General features: G+C 40.6%; 1 protein-coding gene across 1 annotated transcript in view; it reads right to left on the bottom strand.

Moving 5' to 3' along the window:
- FAM189A1 (family with sequence similarity 189 member A1) overlaps window positions 1-21,974 on the bottom strand; it is a gene marked incomplete at its 5' end in the record, with an annotated part of 549,899 nt that overhangs the window by 182,803 nt on the left and 345,122 nt on the right. The window contains one exon of the mRNA XM_019503830.1: window positions 3,825-3,935. Coding sequence (XP_019359375.1) covers window positions 3,825-3,935 — 111 coding nt within the window. The remainder of the gene's footprint in view (window positions 1-3,824; window positions 3,936-21,974) is intronic.

The raw sequence follows: 21,974 nt of genomic DNA, 5'->3' as shown, positions 1-21,974 counted from the left end.
GGGGGGGGGGGGGGGATGGACGAATACAAACTCAAATCTTACCCTCTGTGTCAATTCACCACACAGAAAAGGCTTTTTCATCCTTGTCCGTGATGGTTCTCCTGGGAGATTTTCATCTTTTCCCAGGCAGAGCTAGAATGACCCCTCTGGCCTGAGTGCAAAGCTTTTATAGTAGTAAACTGCTCTGCTTCCCACCAGCCAGTCCTACTGCTCAGCCCAAGCACAGGGGTTTCTCATTAGTCCTTTCAATCCTGCCAACTGCCTCCCTTTTGCTGCAGTCTCGGCTTAGTTCCAGTCCACCTGTGGCAGGGCTGATGCTGATTACAGGTATCCTGTCACTTTTCCCTTTGCTGCCTCTCACATGGGGCTTCTTCCTAGTGGTAGTTTTCTCTGTTCTGCCAGCTGTATCTTTTTTTTCTGAGCTTTTATTCCTTTGAACCATAAAAACCCTGCTCCTAAAAGGCCATTTCAGCTTTTGTCAGGCAGTCTTTTCCCAGTAACAGGGCAAGGGTTCCCTGTTACTGGGCTTATCTGCACTGCCTCTGACCCTTACCTGGAAGTCCTGCCAAGATGCATGTCCTGTCTGCTTGCCCAAGCCCAGAAATGAAGCAGTGTTGAGAAGCACGCATCAATAAATGTACTGGAGACAGAGCCCAAGTGTTAATGTCACTTCTGTAAAAATAATTCACTGTTCTTGGATACACAGGTCTGTCATGGTACATACAGATGATCAGATCATTATGCAAGCTTTTTGCTATTCAAAGACCAGCACATCTTGCTCCTATTGACTTTGGCCCCAGAGCATTTACAAACAGCTTATAACTAACCATAAAAAGGTAACAGTTCAAAAGTTATATTTAGGTAGCAAGTTGTGCAAGATCATTAACAATTCAAAAAAGCAGGACTAATTACAAAAAAAGACAGCATTTACCTACAAAATGGTAAATAGTATTTATCTGCAAAGATAACATAGTACTCATGTGTAAGGGATGAACAAGTGAACAATACACTGCTATTATGGGGACTGGGATGGGGTGCATGGCTAGGAAGGGGTCAAGCACATGCACAGGTGGGTGGGTGGCATGGAGATGTTTATCAGGTACAAAATCAAAAGTAGCCAACTTGTGTGAGAAGAAAATAAATTATTCACTTTCCTTTTTATCCTCCATGTCCTGTCCTTTTCTCCCTAGGGTTTTGATGCTAACCTGTATTACAGATGTGCCAAGATTCCATTACCTGAGAACCTAGAATACCACACAGCAAGCAGTACAGCAGATATCTAGATACAAGCCCCAAGACACTTGTTAAATGGCATTGTCATTTCCAAAGTAATGACCTCTGGGTCACAATACATTAGCTTAAAACTATGGAAATTATTTTATATAATACCTTAGTCCCTGATTCTACAGACTTTTACTTCCTTATACTCACCTTGAGGGTAGTGTTAAAGTTAAGCAGGTACTGCAGTCTTTGCAGGCTTGGACACTTAGATTTCAGAAATTTCACTTCAGAATTCAAGTAATTGCTCAGCCTGGTATTGCTAACTTGCAAATGCAACCATTTGCAAATGAAGTGAAATCAGCTGTGGTTGTTAGATCAGCATTTCGTAAATTGCAGGTGCAAATAATGAAGGCAACCAGTGGTGCCCCTCTCCCCCCACATTTCAGATACCCTTGAATCCTCCTACTTAGACACAGCCCAGCCCTGGGCCAGGAGAGGCTCCCAGCCCAGAGCCCTGGGGTTAGCCTGAGGCTGGCCCCTAGTGGCAGGGCAGACCTGGGAGTAAGCTTGCTCCCACGTTGTGTCAACATATTCGTTACTGAGCAGTAACTAATCCTATGTAAATTTGCTACCTGCATTTACACAGGATTAACAGGTTTTACGGTGCAGTAAGTGCACACATGTATAGACGTGCATGCTTACTGTGCAGTAAACTAGACTACTGTGAATTAGGCATCTCGTATAGACACATCCACTGTATTGCTTGCTGGACTTTGCTGCTCCAGCTGGGAACAGAACATTACCCCTTCACAATCCCCACATTATGCTGCAGAGAAACACAAGCTGACCATGGGCAGCTTGGGTTAGCCAATCAGGACTGTCTTATGAACTGCTGCCATCTGTTGCCAGGATGACTAATGGAGCCTGCAAAGCACACTAAGATGTATGCACAGATCTCTTCCACTTTCCCTACCCCAGCTGCACAGGATCAGCACTGCAAACTCTCCACTCTTCAGGGTCTCAGCATTTGAATGCCTGTACACACAGCTCTGGGTCATTTTTTCTACCAGGAGAGCACAGCTGGGAGAATTCTCCCATATTATTTGAATGCATGTCCACAGCTTATGTCCCTTTCAGCATTAACTACTCTTCTAACTACTTCAACTGAAAACAAGGGCAATTATTAATAGAACAGGACTAGAAATGTGAAACTCTTAGGTACTTATACCCTATTGCTAGATTTTCCTTCAATATTTAGTCGCTTAACTATATATTACATTTTCCTTTCAAACTGAGACAATCATTATAATTCTTTTTAAATCGTGTTTTTAACAAAAGTGTTCTTCCATTATTTACATAGTCAACTTTAAAAAATATGCCAAGTTGTACTTTAAAAGTAATCCTTAAAAGTTCACATTGAAAGGTGCAGGAGCAAGTTTGTCAGACTTATTTCAGATTAATGAATGAAAACGTACCAAAGAGTTATTTTACATTAGAAACTGAATTGTACTACGTGACTTAGGAGCCAACATTTATAATTTATATTTATTCTTTAGGAAAGTCACATTTCACAATTTTTCTCAGTGATCCTCTGAAAAGCAAGTACTTTTTTTGCTCTTTTCTCCTCTCAATTTTTATGTACCCCATAGTTGCAAGGGACTTGTTAGGACCCTCTTTGTAGTCCCCTGAACAAGGTAAATAAGAGGAATCAATACAATGAGACAACGTTCCATGTTGCAGCAGCCAGACTGGTACTGAGACCCAACCTAACTAGTCTAAATCTAACCCAGGTATCTCTACAGTACACTACATGGCAGACACTGCTGTGACAGACAGACAAGAGGCAGGAGAAAAATAATACAAACTGAACAAACAAGATGAGGCAACATATAGTAGGTTAATGCCAAGATCTCATATCAGATACTCAACTTTATACATTTTTTCATAACTTTTTGCTATTGTCAGTTGCATCTATGAATACTTTATTCCTGAAAAGTTAGTATACAAAGACCTAAAATATACATATCTTCATGCACACTATCCATTTAAGTTAGATTATACAGCACTGATAAATTCAGTTTAATTAGCCTTCCTTATGTCACTGACAGCTCTACAGAACATGAATCTACAATGAAAGCTTTTTTCCTAAAATTGAAATAGCCCAGTGAAGTTGGTAAATAAAATATTATTACACATATACTGAAATATAATTATTAGCAAGTCTGTGAGACACACTGGCTCTAGAAGGTGCACTCTAAGTAATCTTGAAGTCAAACAGGAGACTTGTAGTCAAGCAGACTTGCTGGTGGTTGTCTGAGTCTGGGTTTTTATTTCTTATGTTTAGGTCAGCACTGTTTCACAGTAGCCTAAGCAAACATTTCTAATGTCATAACTTATATCTTGAGGAAACAATACCTTATGGAGATGGTAGCACTTTAACTATCAATTTTCTTTCAACAAAATCTATCCCATTATTATACTTAAGGCAGCAGCAATCACAACAACCATAGAATGGCAAGAATGAAAATGAGAATTGTATAATTGCCACAAATGAAAAATAAAATTGATGCCCTTTATTTAAAGATTTGTTTTTCATTACTCACCAACTGACAGCCTTCCAGGGAGTTTACCAGCTGAGCATTCTGACAAGAGAGAATGGAACCAGCCAAGTTCAGCATTACACACACTGCTGATAATAGCATGAAAAAGGTTATCTGGAAAGAAACCAAACAGCCCATTGATTATTCAATGCAAGAGGTGAAAGAAGAAATTTCAGTTAGCCTTTCAAGTGCTTCCAGCTTGTCAAATAATTACATGAATGGCAAGATTTAATACATTTTAAACACAATATTGGAACATTTTATAGTGTTTCAATATTATAAGATCTTGGTTCTTATCCTACTAGAAAGGCAACATCAACACTAGTCTTTGGCTACTATTTATTTTCCTTCATTCCCTTGAAGACTGCCCACTTCAACTTCTAAGAGTAGAAAGAGGTAGTCAGCCATGTTAGGCAGAAGCAAGTGCAGGATAGGTACTTGAACTTCTACTACTAACCTAGCCAAAGACTTATGTCTGTAAACCAAATGGTAGGAACTGAGACACTGAAAATAAAATGAAACTATAGAGAGCATTAACAGTAAAAAAAAAAAATCAAAATTAATAACATTGATCTTAATTAACTAAGTTGCAATTAGTAAAATAGGTCAAAGTCATTCACAATAAGACTTATCAAGTAGAGTGTCAGGGACTGATATATGTACATACCTAACAAAAGGGAATATTTAACAGTTTTCTTATATTGACTGCCAAATCATGTCATTACTTTCACTTCTTGTTTCTGAACTGCATGAACACAACCATAAGTTTATATAAGGATATGTAGACATTTATATTTTTAAAACCCTTATCAGAAAGCTGACCATTTTTCAGAACGGGGATGTGTCTGTGAAGTGAGGAAATACGGAAATGAAGAGACAGAGGAAATATGCAATTCAATTATTATCTTTATATATTATACCCTTTTTGACTATTGCTGGACTACAAGATTATCAAGTCGTTATCAAAACTGTCCCAAATTATTACAGTTCTTCTGTTGTGTGATTACAACAACTGTTGTAGGATTTAATTTTTTTTCTGGCATGGTTCTCACAAAATACATAGTCTTCCTTTACTACACGTTTTATTAATATTTTTTCAATGATCTACGTTAGGAGCTAGTGCATGAGTTTAGAGTTAGGATCCCACGGGGTTTTGTTTTTCTTATAAATCTTAAATCTTTTTAACAGATCAAACTCCCAATAGCCATCTATGTCCTGTTCAAGTGGAACAAATTGGCATACATTTCCAAAAAATATTTCGATCAAGAATTCCCTGGCATTTCATACAGACATTGTGAGCAATAACATGCAGTTTTTGCACAGATGGAGCAGCACATATTTGTATAAAACTCAGAGCACATTCTTTTCTCTTTTACCATACAACACCTTCATCTATTTAAGCATTGTCCATCCCTAAACAAAATCCTCCAACTTAAAGTGATTTCCCCAAAGGTATCATATTCACCTGAACCCAAGATGACTTTGAATTTAAGATGACACCCCAATAATTAGATTCTATTCGCAGAAAAATATAAACGTTATAATTTTCCATGCATCAAATCTAATTATTGGAAGGTTGTCCCTTGTCCCCTGCTGCTGATTTGGGAGAGCAAATTTTAAAACAACCTTCCAAACCTACCCCTGGCACTACCCTGCCATTTACCTTCTGGGCAGCTCTGGGTCTGAGGTAGTCAGCATCAGTGGCAACAGACCTGGCCTGGTCAAGGGAAAGCACTGGTGGCAGCCGCAGACCCTGCTGAGTCACAGGCTGGAGCAGGAGCCAGAGTTGAAGATAAGCAGCTGGGGAGGGGGGCACGTTGCACAGTCTCCCTGAAACACTCTCCCCTGCCCTGCCCTGCCCTGTCATGCACCAGCTCCCCCGCCACATAAGCCCAGGGGCAAAGTCAGAGCTGAACCATCAAACCTGCCCTGGGCCAGTGTTCGAATCCAAGACATGTCTCTCCCACACATGGTGACTGCTAAATACAGTAAATACTTCTTTATTTAGTCCAGATATGAAAATACTATGATTTTTTATTTTTTGGTTATGGGTCTAGCATGCAATCAAATAATGAGATAAGCTTTATCTTTTTCTGCATTATTTCTGTTGATGATGGATTTGCCCCATTCTGATTCTATAGCCTATTGCATCTTTAAAAATCTGGTAGTGTTAGGTCTCCCATCACCACTTGGCATACCAATCATTTCATTTTGATTGTTGCTTCACATATATTCCCCAAATTCCTTCCATGATTCCAAACTTTTGTACTAGTGGTTTAATAATTAAACCATAAAATAATAATAGAAAAGGAAATCTTTGTTTTATGTCTTAGTGCAGTGGTTAGGTTTAGGTTTTGTAACACTTCTCCAGATACACACTGAAGGACTTTTTTTAGAGAATTTTTTGATCCACTACTAAAAATGTCCCTCAAGATGACATTTCTCCAACACTCTGAACACAAATAGGCAGTCTACCAGGTTCCAATCCTTTCCTGTATGCAAAAGACAGAATACAGGCCTCTTTATTAGTATTTCTGGTATGTTCTGCAACACACAGAATTATTCTTATATTTCTTCCTTTAATGAAGGCAGAAAGCAAGGTAGAGGTGCACCTTATGGACTAACTAAAGCAACAGTGCATAAGCTTTGGTAAGCATTACTTCATCGGATGCTGTGAAGGGACTGAAGGAAGCAGAACTTCTAAATAGAAAACAGTGATTAGAATACAAAAGGTAGGGAAGGAGGAAGAAAAAGAAGGGAGAACAGCAGGCAGAAACAAGGTAGGCAGAAGAGGGAAAAACAGAGTAGTTATAACCCATGGAGGCAGACGCACATAGGGGGTTATGAAAGCTAATCCAGGTAATGGGCTTGGTTTAGATGATACATAATATAATCCAGTCTGTGGGTGATTTCTTGTTCTGCAATTTCCTATTCAAGTTTGTTTTTAAAGCGCTGTTGTCTAAGAACAGCCACCAGACATCAGAGACGGAATGACCAGGGAGGTTAAAGTTTCTGCCATAGGCTTGTGTGAAATTACCATCTCTATTTCTTCCTGCATCTTGTATAATATCCTGTAATATATTAATTCATAGGTATTCTGTGTTTGCATATCTGCCACTGCATATCCCTTGAAAATATTCTGCTAATATTTTGTGACACTTCAGGATTTTTTTTAATATCTCACTTTTCTTTGTAAAGTATGGGATGCCTGTTTTGGGTATTAAAATTAGAAAGCAATCTTGCTAGTAAATTAGAACGTAATCTGGCTACCTCTGACATGTAGGTAGAACCTTTATATGGCAAATGAGAGATGTCTGGGTTTTCCTGTTATCAATGCTATTTTTATATTCTTAATATATGAAAGGAAGGCTGTCTTGTTAGATATTGGTATCTTGCTTCTTCAAACCACATATTCGTTCATTTGCCTATTTTTGCTTCTCATTTTTCTCCCCTTATTACTATCACATGAATAATGTGTCCTGTTATTACTACTTTAAAAGCCTCCCACCCAGCTCTCAAGGTCCTGTCTTGTACGAGATTGTCAATAGGGCTTATGTCAAGGAATTGTCAACATGATTTTTTAACATTTTATTCACAAAGTCTTTCTCTGTTAGTACTACTAGTAGTAAGCACCTGTCTGCCTCATGAGACACCAGCTTGCTGAATGTAATCCTTGCTTGAAAGAAAGTGAAGCTGAGGTGACCTCTCCAGGACACAAAGGCCTGGGCAGTGCATGTGGAGGCACTAAGCTCCCCCCACACCAGTGACGCAGGCATTGGGGGAGTCCCTGTTCCCCTGAGCACTGCCAGGAGTGACTAGAAATAACGGTCACAAGCTGGCAGAGAGTAGATTCAGATTAGACATCAGGAGGCGCTACTTCACTGTCAGGGTGGCTAGGATCTGGAACCAACTTCCAAGCGAAGTGGTGCTGGCTCCTACCCTGGGGGTCTTTAAGACAAGGCTAGACAAACACCTCGCTGGGGTCATTTTACCCCAGTACTCTTTTCTGCCATGGCAGGGGGTCAGACTTGATGATCTGCTCAGGTCCCTTCCAACCCTACAAACCATGAAACTATGACGCCCTCTCACCCTTGCTGGCTTAATCCAAAGGAAAGCCAGGTTCCAATACGTTTGGAATTAATTGGCCATAGGAGGTGCCAGAGCAAAGGAGATCATCCATTTGTCCGTCTTTTAGGGCTCCACTCCTACACTGGCTGCCAAGCAGGGTTAAAGAGCCCAGACTACCCTATCATGGAGTAATATGCTACTAAATCACCTACTTTCTCTTCGTCTTCATTAGATTCTATTTTTACAAAAACAGGAACATTGTCAGAGATATGTATTATTCTAACTCTAATATTAAGGTTTAATTAAATCCAGTATGCATTTTGGCAGTTTCAGGGGAAAAAAAGGTAAAAATCCCTTCCATTATGGTACAGAAACCTCCCAAAATAGCCCTCATGTCCTATTCTTCATATGCTGATTACAGCATTTGAACTATTTTACATGAAGCTTACCTAATCAATATTTTATTTAACATGTTTGACGTCATTACTCAAAAATTCTGATCACTGCAATCATTCAAAAATGTTGGTGGTTATCTGCCTAATATTACAGCAGGTGACCCCTACTTACATAAATAGCAAAAATCCACCTGTACTCTTTGGGTAAAAAGAGACATCATATTTGAGTGGGTTCTGATTGATCCGAGTCAAAACCTAGGAGTGGCATAGCCACTTTCAGCTTGTCCCTGGAATGGAGGGCAATTAATTAAAATGAGCTGGATTTGTTCCAAAAGCAAAAGTGTAATCTTAGATACTTCACAGGTACTTAAAATGGGACAACAGGCTTGGTTTGTAGGCCTGTAGAATCCCAAGGTAAAAGCCTTGGTCCCAGGAGAAATCCAAGCATAGGCAACTGGTAGGGGGTACACATAGGTGCATGTGCCCCGCCCCCGATGGCTGACACTGATGCTGTTGGTAGTGCTGATGCCCCCCAACAGGGATGCCACTGTCAGCAGCTTCTATGAGGGTGCCCCCCCCAGAATCAGGAGGCACCAGTCACTCATGAATCCAACATCTGTTTTAACCAATGATCTGTTTTAACCAATCCAACATCTGTTATAAACATTTTGAGCCTTTACATTTCCATACTATTTGTTTGTTAGTATAGATATCATCCCTGTCTGAGAGCAGAGATATGTTGCTTTTATATGGCATGGCCTTTCTCTTTTAAGTTTATTAATTCTCTTGTTTTGAGATAAGTTCCTTCAGCCATTGTCTACAATATCTTCATTTTTTAAAAAAAGAGAGAGTACCCTGTAGTTTAAATAGGTAGTTTAGTTCTCTAGAATTCCAAGAGCACCCTCTCTGTTACCCATTATCCTCCCCCTTCCTGGATGTAGCCCTGATCTCAGACTAGTCTGATGCATGGTGTACGTGCTCTGTGGATCAACTTGATACACAGAGGCTGGATGATAAGAAATATTGAATTATTCCCCAGTTATAATGTATAATTTTAGATTAAACGTTCTAGTTTTCATTTTCCCTTACACTTTTATTACATTTTTTATATCCATATTTTATCATTTTAAACTTTCTTAACATTCACTCCAAGGTCTTTTTCCCCCATAGTTTTTCTGACAGTATTTCTGGCAGTGTTGCTCTTGCGCACTGTGTGATCTCCTCATTGTTGGCAATTCTACGGTAATGTCTGTACTCACTATAGTTAGATCAACAATAATCATCAGCTAATAATATATTTTTCATAATTACAGGGCATTTAAAATAAAAGGTGTGTATATTTGTAACAAGGTATAAAACTCTCAGTGCCAGGAAATTTGTGATAAAAATCTCTTAATTGGTACTAAAAAGTGATTTTTCATACTAAAGACCTTATTTGAAATGACCTGTAAATAGCACTTTTAGGAACTGCCTAAAAACTAACATAAGACCAACAATTTCCATGAGTTAGGCATTTCATAATGTAGTTATTATGTAATTCCTCTGTATCAGGACAAGTAGAAAAGCTGGTTCAAACATTTTTAAGTTTCAGCTTTTGCGTTTCATGAAATCAAATACTTAATTTTCACATGGTACACATGCAGACTTTAGAAAGGTAATATTTTCACTACAGAGGGAGTTATGCAGCATCTGTGAACAGTGTACTATCATATGAACCACATTAAAAATCCAACCTAGAAAAGTCACTGGATCTAGTTCATGAAATATAAGCAGTAAGAGCTATATGAAGGAGCAGTAATGCTATTAGCAAACAGAATAAGAAAAAACCAGAATCCTCTGCCCTAGACTTCTCCTTATATAAGTTAAAGAGATAATGAAAAGCAGGCTTAGTGCTAGACACTAAGCTAAGTACAGGTGTTCAAGAAACCCATGGTGGAAGTGCTCCAGCTTTTCAGCGTTACTCTAAGTGCCCGCATTCAGGTCAGGAAGAAGCAGAACACACATTCAGTGAATGTGGTGTCCACAATCAGCCCAGCACTTAATCGAAAGCTGCAATCTTTACAGATGCCCAGGTGGGGTATGGAATCCACATAGGGGGTGATAATACCAGACAGTGGCTCATAGCTGGCCAGAGGGAACAGGTGTGGGGGGTGGGGGGGAGGGGTGGAAACAGGAGCATTGCTGACTTGTCAGTGACAACCTGGGGGCAGGGCAGGGCCAGCCTGGTGCTTGGGCAAACCACATGAGCTCTGGCAATGGCTACAGCACCACTCTGGGAGAGGGAGTGAGCAGGATGCTACAAAAGCCCACAGTTTTCTCGTGGAATGCAACCTAACATGAGTTGCGATGGGATCCAGTACAGATGGTCATTATGACGCTTGAACCTACAACACTGAAATCTGATACTACATTCATCCAGGGTTATCTTAGAACAGGATCCATTATTTTTACAGTACTCCATGTACCCCAACTATCTGTTTGGTTACAGCTGTAAAGCGTTTTTTGTGCGCCTGCAGTCCAATAAGTGTAATTTCTGGCCTAAAGGGTTATGATGACTTAATACTGAGTAATATCTGTGATATTACATATTTTACCTAAGTCAGAAACTTTTCCCATTACCCAGCATAAGGTACAACATTACTGAGACATATATTGCAAAACTTAATTAACTGACTACAGATCTTTAATGTTACCTGTTCCAAGAGCCATAAACCCACTCAGGAGCTAGTGCATACATAGAAAAGGAAATCCAGGCAATTGATGCCAATATCTGCTTACCTGGTTTAATTGCCAGACAGAGTCATAACACATACTCTATAAAGATTGCTAATGCATTTCTTTATTCAAATGTTACCACGGCTCTAAAATGATTTCACTAAAGATAGTCTGCTTTGAGGCCATAGTTTAATAATGATTAAAAGAAATCACTATTGAACATGTCATTGCATACCCAGAATGATAAACTGGCCTCAATTCTGATGTTTCTGGCTTAATTTTAGCTCTTTTATTGAAAGGACCACGTGACTTTGTGATTAAGATCATGTTGAACAGGTCTTCCAGTTGATGTTATCGTCTCATATCAGATAACTACTGTCATTAAAACCACCATAGTGTTACAGTGTTTCTCCGTCACCATGAATGTCACAGACTATTAATAAATAGAGCAAGCAGGGGTTACAGCAGCATCATTATTATGTTTCTGATAAATTTTAAAATATGTGTGTGTGCATATACGTGTGTGTGTGTGGAAAAAAATATATATGCATGTCTGTGTGTGTCTGTGTATTTTAGCCTAAAGCCTGCTTCACTCATGAATTGAATACTACCAGACGTATTACCACTCACTTTCTTGTATTGTTTCTTCATGTTGTAATTAGCTTTTCATAGGAAGCTGAAAATACACAGCCAGGCACCTGGGACACAGCAGAAGTGGCAACTTCTGGTACAATCACAATCATGAACATGTAGCTAGCAACAGCACCCATTTTTTATTTTTTCATACTTCCTCCCAAGTCGGTGCTCAAAGCCATTGCCCTCTCCTCCCTCCCCACCACAGTTATGCCATTGCTTGATAGGACCTTCCAATTATATTTCAACCTCAGAGATGTACTTAGCTTTCAATATGTGAAACTAAAAAGCTTATTTGGTAAGAGATAATATATTACAGATGATTTAATTCTTGCTTAACCTTATACCTAAGTTATCTAATGTTGCTCAACTGAAATTTAGTTGCATGTATTAACTGATATACACCTGTATCACAAAGGCTAAGTACAGACAGTCAGAAAACCCAGGGCTGAATCAATTCAATCTTTACAGGTTAATCTAAGCTGCATAGATTGAACTGATAAGCAAGTGAACAGACATTACTTTTGTTTCCAGAAATGCAGTCACATGCACTGGCAGAGGCTCAGGCCAGATGCTAGGGAGGTGCTAGAGCACACTTCCCTGCTCAGCTGGAGCAGCCAGCTTGGGCCACAGCTAGCTCACCCACCCTGAGAGAGGGAGTTTGTGGGGGAGGTGCAAAGCATCCTGGGATGCTGGGGGACTGTAAGTTAGCTTGAATCTGGAAGGGATCTGGCACAGAATTTCAATAAACCAATTTAACCAAAATCAGTTAAGTCTGTGTTACAGCGCGGGGTCTTAGGGGTGGCCGTGATCTCCCCTAGCACCCCCTACCATGCCAAGTTCATCTCAAAGCAATCTCATTCTCGCCTGCCACATCTTGACCTTTTATCTATATAAGAGAGGTTGCCTTTTGTCCCCTTAGACACGGTGCTCTGTTGTATCCTGGTCCCTGTTCTGTACTGCGTGACTCGGTGCACCCCAGCCTTATGGGCTATGTGTGGCTCCAGCTGCCCCTTTACCACGCCCCAAGCCTCGCTGATGTACAGGACGTTGTTTGGTTTCTCTCTGCGCCTTCTCTGGCACTCGGGCTCTCCTTACTCTGGGGCCTTCTCACGCTGCCCCCTTGCTCGGGGCCTTCTCACGCTGCTCCCTTTGCTCTGGAGTTACCGCAGCCTTGGGGCTCTGGTGGCCATAGCCATGTGTGGCTCCAACTCTCCTACTTGGGGTCTCGACCCCTGCGCTGGGCTCGGGCGGCCTCGGCTTTACCTGGCCTCCAATTCTCCACTCCCCTTCTCAGGGCTGGGGTTGGTGCACCCCTGAATGCTGCGCCCTCTCTGGCGCTGGGGTCCCCATGCTACCATGGAGCCCCTATAAGGCCTCCTCCAACCCCTAATAACCTCACCCCATCCTCCAATTGTAAACAGTAAACCATCAACACAAACTCAAGCCCCTTAGCTGCAACATAAATTCAAGCCATCTGGCTATAACCCCATTCAAGCCTGTCACAGGGTTTCTCCCTCTCTCACCTGTAACAACTGTCTGTGTATCCTGGCCTCTTCCCTTTGTTCAGTCCAGCAGAGCTCCTTCCTCTATGGCTGCTGGCAGGGAACTGCCTGCCTGGCCTCAGCTTGGGTTTAAATGGGAGCCAGGCCCTGCCCCTTCCGGTCAGCTGACTCACCGGTTTCCCCGGTAACCCGCAGCTGTGCTTCTTTATTACTACTGTGGCTGCCCTGGTAACCAGCAGCTGAGCTCCTTACTTGCTGCTCCACAAGTAGCAGGCACCTCAGTGCCCTGCTACACACCTCCCCTCTTTATAGGAGCACTGAAGTCCTCTGCAACAGCCTGATACTGCATCCATCCAGGTTTATCTTAAACTGATTTCAGCCATTTTAAAAGTGGTTTATGTGAACTAAACTTCTATTGTATTACAGATTTGAATCAGCTTTTGATCACTTATATTGGTTTGTGTGTAATTTCTGTCCCTAGCCTGAAGATCCAGAAGTCTGAAGTTTTTATGCTAAAAATGCATTAAAATTTAAAAAAATGACCTTATGTTTGGCCAAGGGCATATCATTAAAGGACAATAGTTCAGGTAAATGGTTGCTAGTTATATGGGGAAGATATAAAAGGTCAATGCATTCAAATTTTAACCAAGGTATCACTAGAAAGCTTTAAACATTGCTTTTGTCAGGAGGACAAAAGGAAAGCTATCAGAATTATTCACAGCATACTGGAACTGTTTATCTGCTAACTATTCCCACTCCCTTTAAAAAGCTTTGCAATAGTATGCATATTCAGCATATGCAGACATAAGAAAAAGAAATCACAGTTTGATAGCTCCTTACAGTATCCACAGTAAGTCAAAGAAATACAGCACACTTGCCACTGCTACAGATTCAGTGCATGTTTACTGAAAGCCTATAGCTTTCTGAATTCATGGCAGAAGTGGGCTGCGTGGCAGCTCCTTTAATCTTGTAAGTTCCTCTCACACTCTCCCTGTTGCTGATTGGCTGAGGGGCCCAAGCACCCCTGCTGCTTGCTGCTGACCGGCTAGGAGGCAAAAACACTACCATATTTAAAACTGCAGTTTTCGTCTCCCTGCCAATCAGGAGCAAGTGGCAGAGTCCCTCTGCCAATGGGTGGGTGGGGGGCGGAGCATGCAGGGGAACCTGCAAGATTACAGGAGCTGCCATGCAGCCCACTTCCACCATGAATTTGGTAGGTCCCTACTTATAGCGGTACAAGCTAATAGGACTCTATCCTGCAATCACCCTGCTGCATAAAATAGAACTTAGCGAGGTTAACAGGAAGAGAAGATAGAAAGAGAATCAGGTTACTGTAATCCTCTACTAGAAGATCAGATACCTGTAGTGTGGGAATCTATGAACCCCTAAACCCCTGCCTTTATTTGCCTACCGTTGTTCTCACTTCAGCAGCAAACTGGCTTTATGGAGAGAACTATTTCATTTTAATAAAATTCTACCTCAGACAAGGAATACAAAGGACATTCATAATAGAGATTTTGTAGTGGAAGCTTTTGTTCTAAGACGATCCACTTGGCATTACTTACTCTGGGCAGCAGCTGCGGGGAACATGTTCATTGTAGTAGAATTTTTGGTGAAACAGACTTTGTTTTAATGATATCCCATGTGCATACCTTGGCAAAGAGGTGAATAGATAGCTCAAAACTTAAAATAAGAATACCATATTTTTCCTAACAAAATTTGTGCTGCTGAATTCTATTTTAGGGTATACACACAGCATTATTATGTTATTTACTGGCAAGTGTTGATCAGGACTAATATTAAGTGCAGTTGTCATTGCCAATAAAAATTAAATGGTTCAAGAAAGTGCTTTTAAAGTTTGTATTATTATGCAGAAAGTTAGGACACTGTCGCTGGAAAACATCTGCTAAAAAGAGTCCCACATGACATAACTGGCATTGGGTTTCACACCAATAATACATTCACAGCTCTTGCAAGGCTGTTGACATTAAAGAGAAACCTCACATAGTACTTTATGGGAGTTGTTTGACTATTACTTCCCTTCTTCACAGATTTCCTTCTCTGAAAGCATTAATTTTTTGACTGCTAGCAGATTTATTACTCAAAAATGCACTGAAGACACAGAAATTTGCACTTGTACTTAAGTAGTTGCACATGCCATTTTATCAAGCTTATTTATTTCCCTCAGATTTATACACTACAAAAATAAACTACACTAAGACTGTGTCTACATGAGATGATTTACTGTGTCGCCATACACTAATTTACCGTGCAGTAAAGAATCAGTGTCTACATGTGCAGGTGCTTACTGCACAGTAAATTAGTCTACTGTGCAGTAAAGCCAAATAGCATTAATTGCACATGTAGATGGTCCCTACGATTAGGTAATGCTGGGAGCGTTTATACATGCATTGATGCACTGTAGTTACTTTGCATTAAGTTTAGTACAGCAAAAGCCATGTTATCTGGCACTTTACTAACTGGAAAGCTCCACTAACCGGCATCTGTCAATACAAACCTTCCTTCTGAGGGACGCGGCAAAAGCAAAACCGGAAGTCCCACTTCCGGTTTCACCACTGTGAGCCAAGTTCTTCTTCTTCTTCTTTTGCCATGATGTGCTAATCCACAGTAGAATTAGTCTACTGCATATTAAGCATCTCATGTAGATGCACCCACCGAGTCTACATACCAATTTGTTTGAAAACTCAGTGCAAAATCAAATTTTGCAGCAGTTCTTAGAGCATTTCTTCACCTAAAAATACGGGAACAGAAGTGTTAGAGCAAAAAATATTTTATCATCACAAACTTCCACCACATACTTATTCCAGCTTGTTTAAGCAAAAATAAAAACAGTATGAACATGTACAAAACTAATGACATACTGAAGCCTTATTATTGAACATCACAGGCCAGTATTAGGAATACCAAACAACTGCAAAATCGAGGAACTTATTTGCTGGACTGTGCAGTAGTAGTAACCGCCACCTTCTGTGTCTCATTAAGAGCAAGAAATACTGTGGTCAACCATTTACCGAGACCCTGTAAATATAATTAAAATCAGACTTGCATTAAGTGCACAAATATCATACACAGGCTTTACTGTTTTAATAAGAGATGTCTGTTTAAATACAACTTCACAAAACTGAAATCCTATATTTCTCCAAATAGAGAAACAAAAATGATTACATAACTTGAGTCCAATATATCCAGATAGTGATAATATAAGGTAATGATTTACTTTAATGTGAATTTGCAAGTCAGCTTCAAAATGACAGATTTCTGTAAACAAATCTACAGTAGAAGGCAAGGGGAGGAGGGGGCAGCTGGGGAGCATGGGGTAGGTTACAGGGAGAACCAGGGGGTAGGGTAGACAAGCACAGGCATGAAGGGGCAATGGAGGGGAGAGGCAGGCTGCAGGTCTTGGATATGACTAAACACAGTAAATCATTTCAAAACCTCCTTCATCATCAAGCCTAGGCTGCTACAATACTAGATGCATTATAATATGGGAACTGAATATACTTAATTCCTCTCCTAGGCTTCATTCAGACTTGCAGGGGCATGTGCTTGCAGCAGCAAAAATTGCCGCAGCATACACCCCTGCAGAAGCATTTTGGGGCAAATCTCTTTAGCCTGGGAGAGCTGGAGGCTGGGGCTAGCATTGGGTTGTTTGCAGCTCCACAAACCACATGCCCCTTCATGTCTGCACATGGCCCTAGTCTCCAGAGTCTTAACTGAATAGATTATACTGGCAAACCACATAGCACCAAGTAACTTTTTTAAAACTTTAAACTGACCCAAATCTGGAAAGTTACACTAAACTGAAAGGCGACAAAATACAATGAAAAGCCACAAAATAAAATGAAAGAGCCACCCAGATACCACATGAAGAATTGCTGGAGTACAGAAGTAAAACCCCCATGAATCGCACACCGCTGGTTCTGACATATCACCTCCCTCTCAAACCCATACGGAAAATCCTCAAACAATTGGAACCCATACTAGAAGGAGACCCTATTCTTAAAGAAATATTCCCAGAACCACCCATCTTAGCCTTCAAACAAACACAGAACCTCACTAACCTCATCACCAGAAGCAAACTTCCTACAGCCTAGAACACACTGAATCGATCCAGATCATGCCATGACAAGAAATGCAAAATCTGCCAACATATCTCCACCCCCCACAATAACTACACCCCACAACAGAATCATCACCATCCCTGGATCTTACAGCTGCACCTCCAGAAATGTAATATATCTCATTCAATCTACCAAATTCCCTGCTGGGAAATACATAGGAGAGATAAAATAACAACTGCACATCAGAATGAACACACACCAGAAATCTATTAAAGACAAAAATACCCAATTACCTGTGGGGGCACATTTCTCACAAGAAAACCACTCTTTCTCCAATCTCTCAGTTCTAATCCTCCAAGAGAACTTACAAAACACTTTTCACAGATGAGCCCATGAACTTCACTTCATTAACCTTCTGGATACAAAAAAATCATTGACTAAATATAGCCTTTGGATTTATGACACATTATAACCTGCCTGACATGCAACTCCCCAGGTACCTCTCCACTATTTACCTGCTACAGTCGTCCCCCTCCCCCCACACCTGTCTCTCACCCACTGACTCCTCAATTTACATCTTCACTGACTGCCTTTCTTGTATGCATACTAGCCTCTGGATTCTCTACTATTCATTCAATGCAATGCAGTGTGATGCCGTGGTCAGCAGAGCAAACCAAACTCTGGCATGCAACCACCAATGCGTCTCAAGCAAAACCAGAGATGTCATGTTCCCACTCTACTCGGCCTCAGTGAGGCTGCAGATAGAGTACTGCATCCAGTTTTGGGCCTCCACTTCAGGAGGAATGTGGATAAGCTTGAGAGAGTCCAGAGGAAAGCCACCAGTATAATCAAAAGCCAAGAGTGCAGGCCTTACAAGGAGAGACTGAGGGACATGGAACTCTTCAGCCTGGTGAAGAGAAGGCTCAGGGGAGACTTGGTGGCTGCCTATAAGTATATAAGGAGGGGTGTATTGGATCGGGGGGAACACTTGTTCATCAGGGGTCCCCAAGGGATAACTAGGTCTAATGGCCACAAACTTGTAGGCTAGTTCAGACTCGATATAAGGAAAAACTTCTTTACAGTCTGAGTGTCCAAGGTCTGGAACAGACTCCCCCAAGAAGTGGTGCAAGCACCTACTCTGGACTCATTCAAAAGGCATTTGGATGTTTATCTTGCTGAGATCGTTTGATCCCTGCAGACTTCCTGCCTCTGACAGTGGGGCTGGATTTGATGATCTCATGAGGTCCTTTCCAGCCCCTAATGTCCATGAAATCTCTATGAAATCATTCTATCTGGGAAGAGCACACACCAACTGCAGGTGCTCGTTCAGCCTGATGAAGGGTTTTTAAACCCAAAAGTTTGCTAAGAAATTTTTTTTCCAACTATTTAAGTTGGTCTAATAAAAGATATCAGATTCACCCAAGGAACCTTGTCTGCCTAGGCTACAAAATACACATTCTGGAAAAAAAATGCTTATTTGCATGCAGTTCCTGTGACAGAATCACCATGTTCGTAGTAACCTAAGCAGTGATAAATGAGCCTTCTTCTAATATCATCATCCTACTCACTTCTGCTTCAAGTTTACATCCTGTTACTATTTCAGCTTAAAAGAGGAAAGGAAATTTATAGAATCTAACTATTGGGGGGGGCAGCTTAAATTCAGGTTCAACTTAGATTTGAGTGAATATGGTAATAGAAGATTATTTGAGCCTCAAGACAGGTCAAAATCTGAGCTTTAGCAAGATCTTCTAGCATTTATTCCTGTTTCTCTCTATGGCAGAGAGCTGGCACGCTACTCTATTTAGATCTGGATCTCAGCTCTCCCAAAATTCCAGGTTATTCAGATGTATTGTTGCTCAGTCCTTAAGTATATTATAATCATTATTTACCATGACTGTTCCAGTGATGTTCTATGAATGTTATAGTATCTTACAGAGAGCACAGTGACAGACTGGTTAAAGCATTTTGCTACAGATGGAGAGGTGCGAGTTTGAATCTCACTCCTGACTCATAAAAAAGACTTTCCTGAGCTGACCCAGCTGCAAGCAGCTACCTGGTTATCAAGCTAAAGAACCTTAAGTGAGCTGCATTTGATGCTGGCCACAACACTCCCTTTTGTGCTGCTGACTATGGACGCTGTAATACCTTAAGCATATTTAACCAATGAGCATCTCACACTCAGGATAGCCCTGAGGCACAGTTCATATAATTCTAGGTTAATTGCATGTATCTATCTACATTACTTCTAGCAGTCAGCTATTGAATTTGTGTCTTGCCATTTCTCTCGCCTGTAAGACTTTCCAGATTTATATCTTCTGTAATTTAATGATTTAAAACTACACAGCATGTGTAAAATTATGAGCACCTAGTTCACATGCCAGTGTAAGGTATGGACCTTATCACCACCTTTTCAAGAGTGAATTAGAGGCTATGATCCCCCACCCTGATGAAACAATACACTCAACAATAAACACAAGTGAACAAAAAACCAGCAACCGCATTAATCTTAAGTTATTATTACTTTTTTTCTAAAATGGGCAGGAGAAAGTGGGTCTGAGTATACTGTAATAAGAAAAATTATCAAGCAGGACGTGTACAAGCTTGCTACTGAATTGCAAAGGAGGAATTTATATGTTGATATCAAACATAAGCATAATGTGCCTTCAAGGACTGATCACATTGTCAGCCACTGAAATTTATGCAGACCCTCTTTCAACTAAATGAAACAAAAGCCATGGGCTTATTACATTTCTTCAGCAGCAACAATAAAGAAAACAGAAGAAAGCTGCCAGATCACAAACAGCCCTGCTGTTCACTCTGGCCAAACATACACTTCTATATTATTAAATACATCTGTTTACCCACCTCCCATTTCTTGATTAATTTGTAAACATAAAAAAGAATGTGAAGTGAAAAAGGTTATAGGGAAGCAGACAAGAGGATCAGAATTCTAGCTAAGTCTCTTTGAAAAATATCAAAAAATATATTTCAGTCTTAGTTGCAATGCTTTTTCCCCTCAAGCAATGTACAATAATACAAATTCTTCAGTGAGTTCCTGTTTGGCATAGAGGAAAAGTTAAGAGCATCACTACCAGGTCTAAGCCCCACATCCTAAGTACATTGTCCTTTGAGACTGCTTCCAAAGCTGTGACTAACTCAGCACATTAAATAATGATGGGACTTTTTCCCTACCCAAATGGCTGTAGTTGCCCTGAGTAAGTTTTGGAGTTACAGAAGGCATGGGTGCATGGCATGCTTTGAAATGACCTTTTTAGCCCTTTAGCTTTTTTAGCACTTTAAACCCTTCAGCTTCTTTGTCTCTAGCTAAAGGGTTATTTAAAATAACAAAACATATTGAGTCCCTTAGGAAACTGAGCAGAACAGGAGGTTATAATTCATTCAATAGGAAGATCTGGCAATTTAATAAGAAACCTGAGCACTCAAAAAACATCTTGGTTGTGTCATTCTGTCACATTTCTCTAATGGACCTAAAATATGTAGGGGACAAGCATATAAGGTAAAGATCTCAAGAAAGAGTTTCTTGCAATATTACTCAAAGGGTTGTAGGAGCCTTTTCTGGGTGTCAGCAATAGCTTTAACGTAAGTAATTTAGACTAAACATGGAGTCAAAGCCCACTGGGCATGTCTACACATGCACCTGACTGTGCAGTTGTTACTGCAGACATTTAGTACCTGCTTTAGCATGGGTCATTTTACCCCTACTTCGCAGTAGCAATGAGCTACTGCATAGTAGCTTGTTGCTACTGTGCAGTAGTGGTGGCGTCACAGGTTGTGCCCGCCGATGCTACATCACTGTAGTGACAAGCTATGTTGCTGTAGCTTGTCACTACAGTGACACAGCATCTCATGGCAGATATCTGTTTGATATACTAAACTTTAAACCATACTCTTGAACTTCTTTCTAGAAGACGAGTGTGCAGATTAAACAGTGAAAGGATGGTCCTGTGCTTATACAGAATCATCCTCTGTCTCTTTGTCCACAGGCAAATTTGACACAAGGCATGGAAAGATTCAGGAAGGTATCACTGTCATATCTGTAAAATGAAAATACTGCTACCCATTGGAGGGATAATTATGAAAATTAAATTCATGAAGATGTATGAAGTGCTTTAAGATCTTTAAATGGAAGTACTAAACAGTATTATTTCTACTACTGCACTGGAATCTCTAAGTTAAAAGTTTCCATTCAAATTCCAGGCTGCAGGTACTAATTCACCAAGGTCTGTATTGGAAGTAGGAGAAATGCTTCAGTCCTACTAAGCTCTATGAACTCAAATATATTCACTTGAAAGGCCCACTATTAGTTGCACCAAAAGAAAAAAGCAGTATTTGCTGATAGTATAAATAACCTTAAAACCAAAATTACGATACATGGGGGTGCAGCCACTCAAGGACAAAAAGACTGAGACCGACACACTAATTAAATTGTAATGTTGCAGGTTGGCATCTGAAGTGTCAGGGGAAGAAATCTGAAACAATCACCACATATGATGTCCCAACAACTCCAGATAGTTTCATAGTTTCATAGTTTCATAGATTAAGGGTCGGAAGGGACCTAGTAGATCTTCTAGCCCGACCCCCCGCCAGGGCGGGAGAACAACAAAAACCCCAAAAACAAGAAACGGGACTCAAATGAGTCCAGCCAGGTAGGCATCCAGCCTCTTCTTAAAGACCCCCAGGGTAGGGGCCAGCACCACTTCCCTTGGAAGTTGGTTCCAGCTCCTAGCCGCCCTA

This window comes from Gavialis gangeticus, unplaced genomic scaffold (genome assembly GCF_001723915.1).
Source record: "Gavialis gangeticus isolate Ggan-Ray unplaced genomic scaffold, GavGan_comp1, whole genome shotgun sequence".
Lineage (NCBI taxonomy): Eukaryota > Metazoa > Chordata > Crocodylia > Gavialidae > Gavialis > Gavialis gangeticus.
This window is presented reverse-complemented; position numbering and strand designations above follow the sequence as displayed.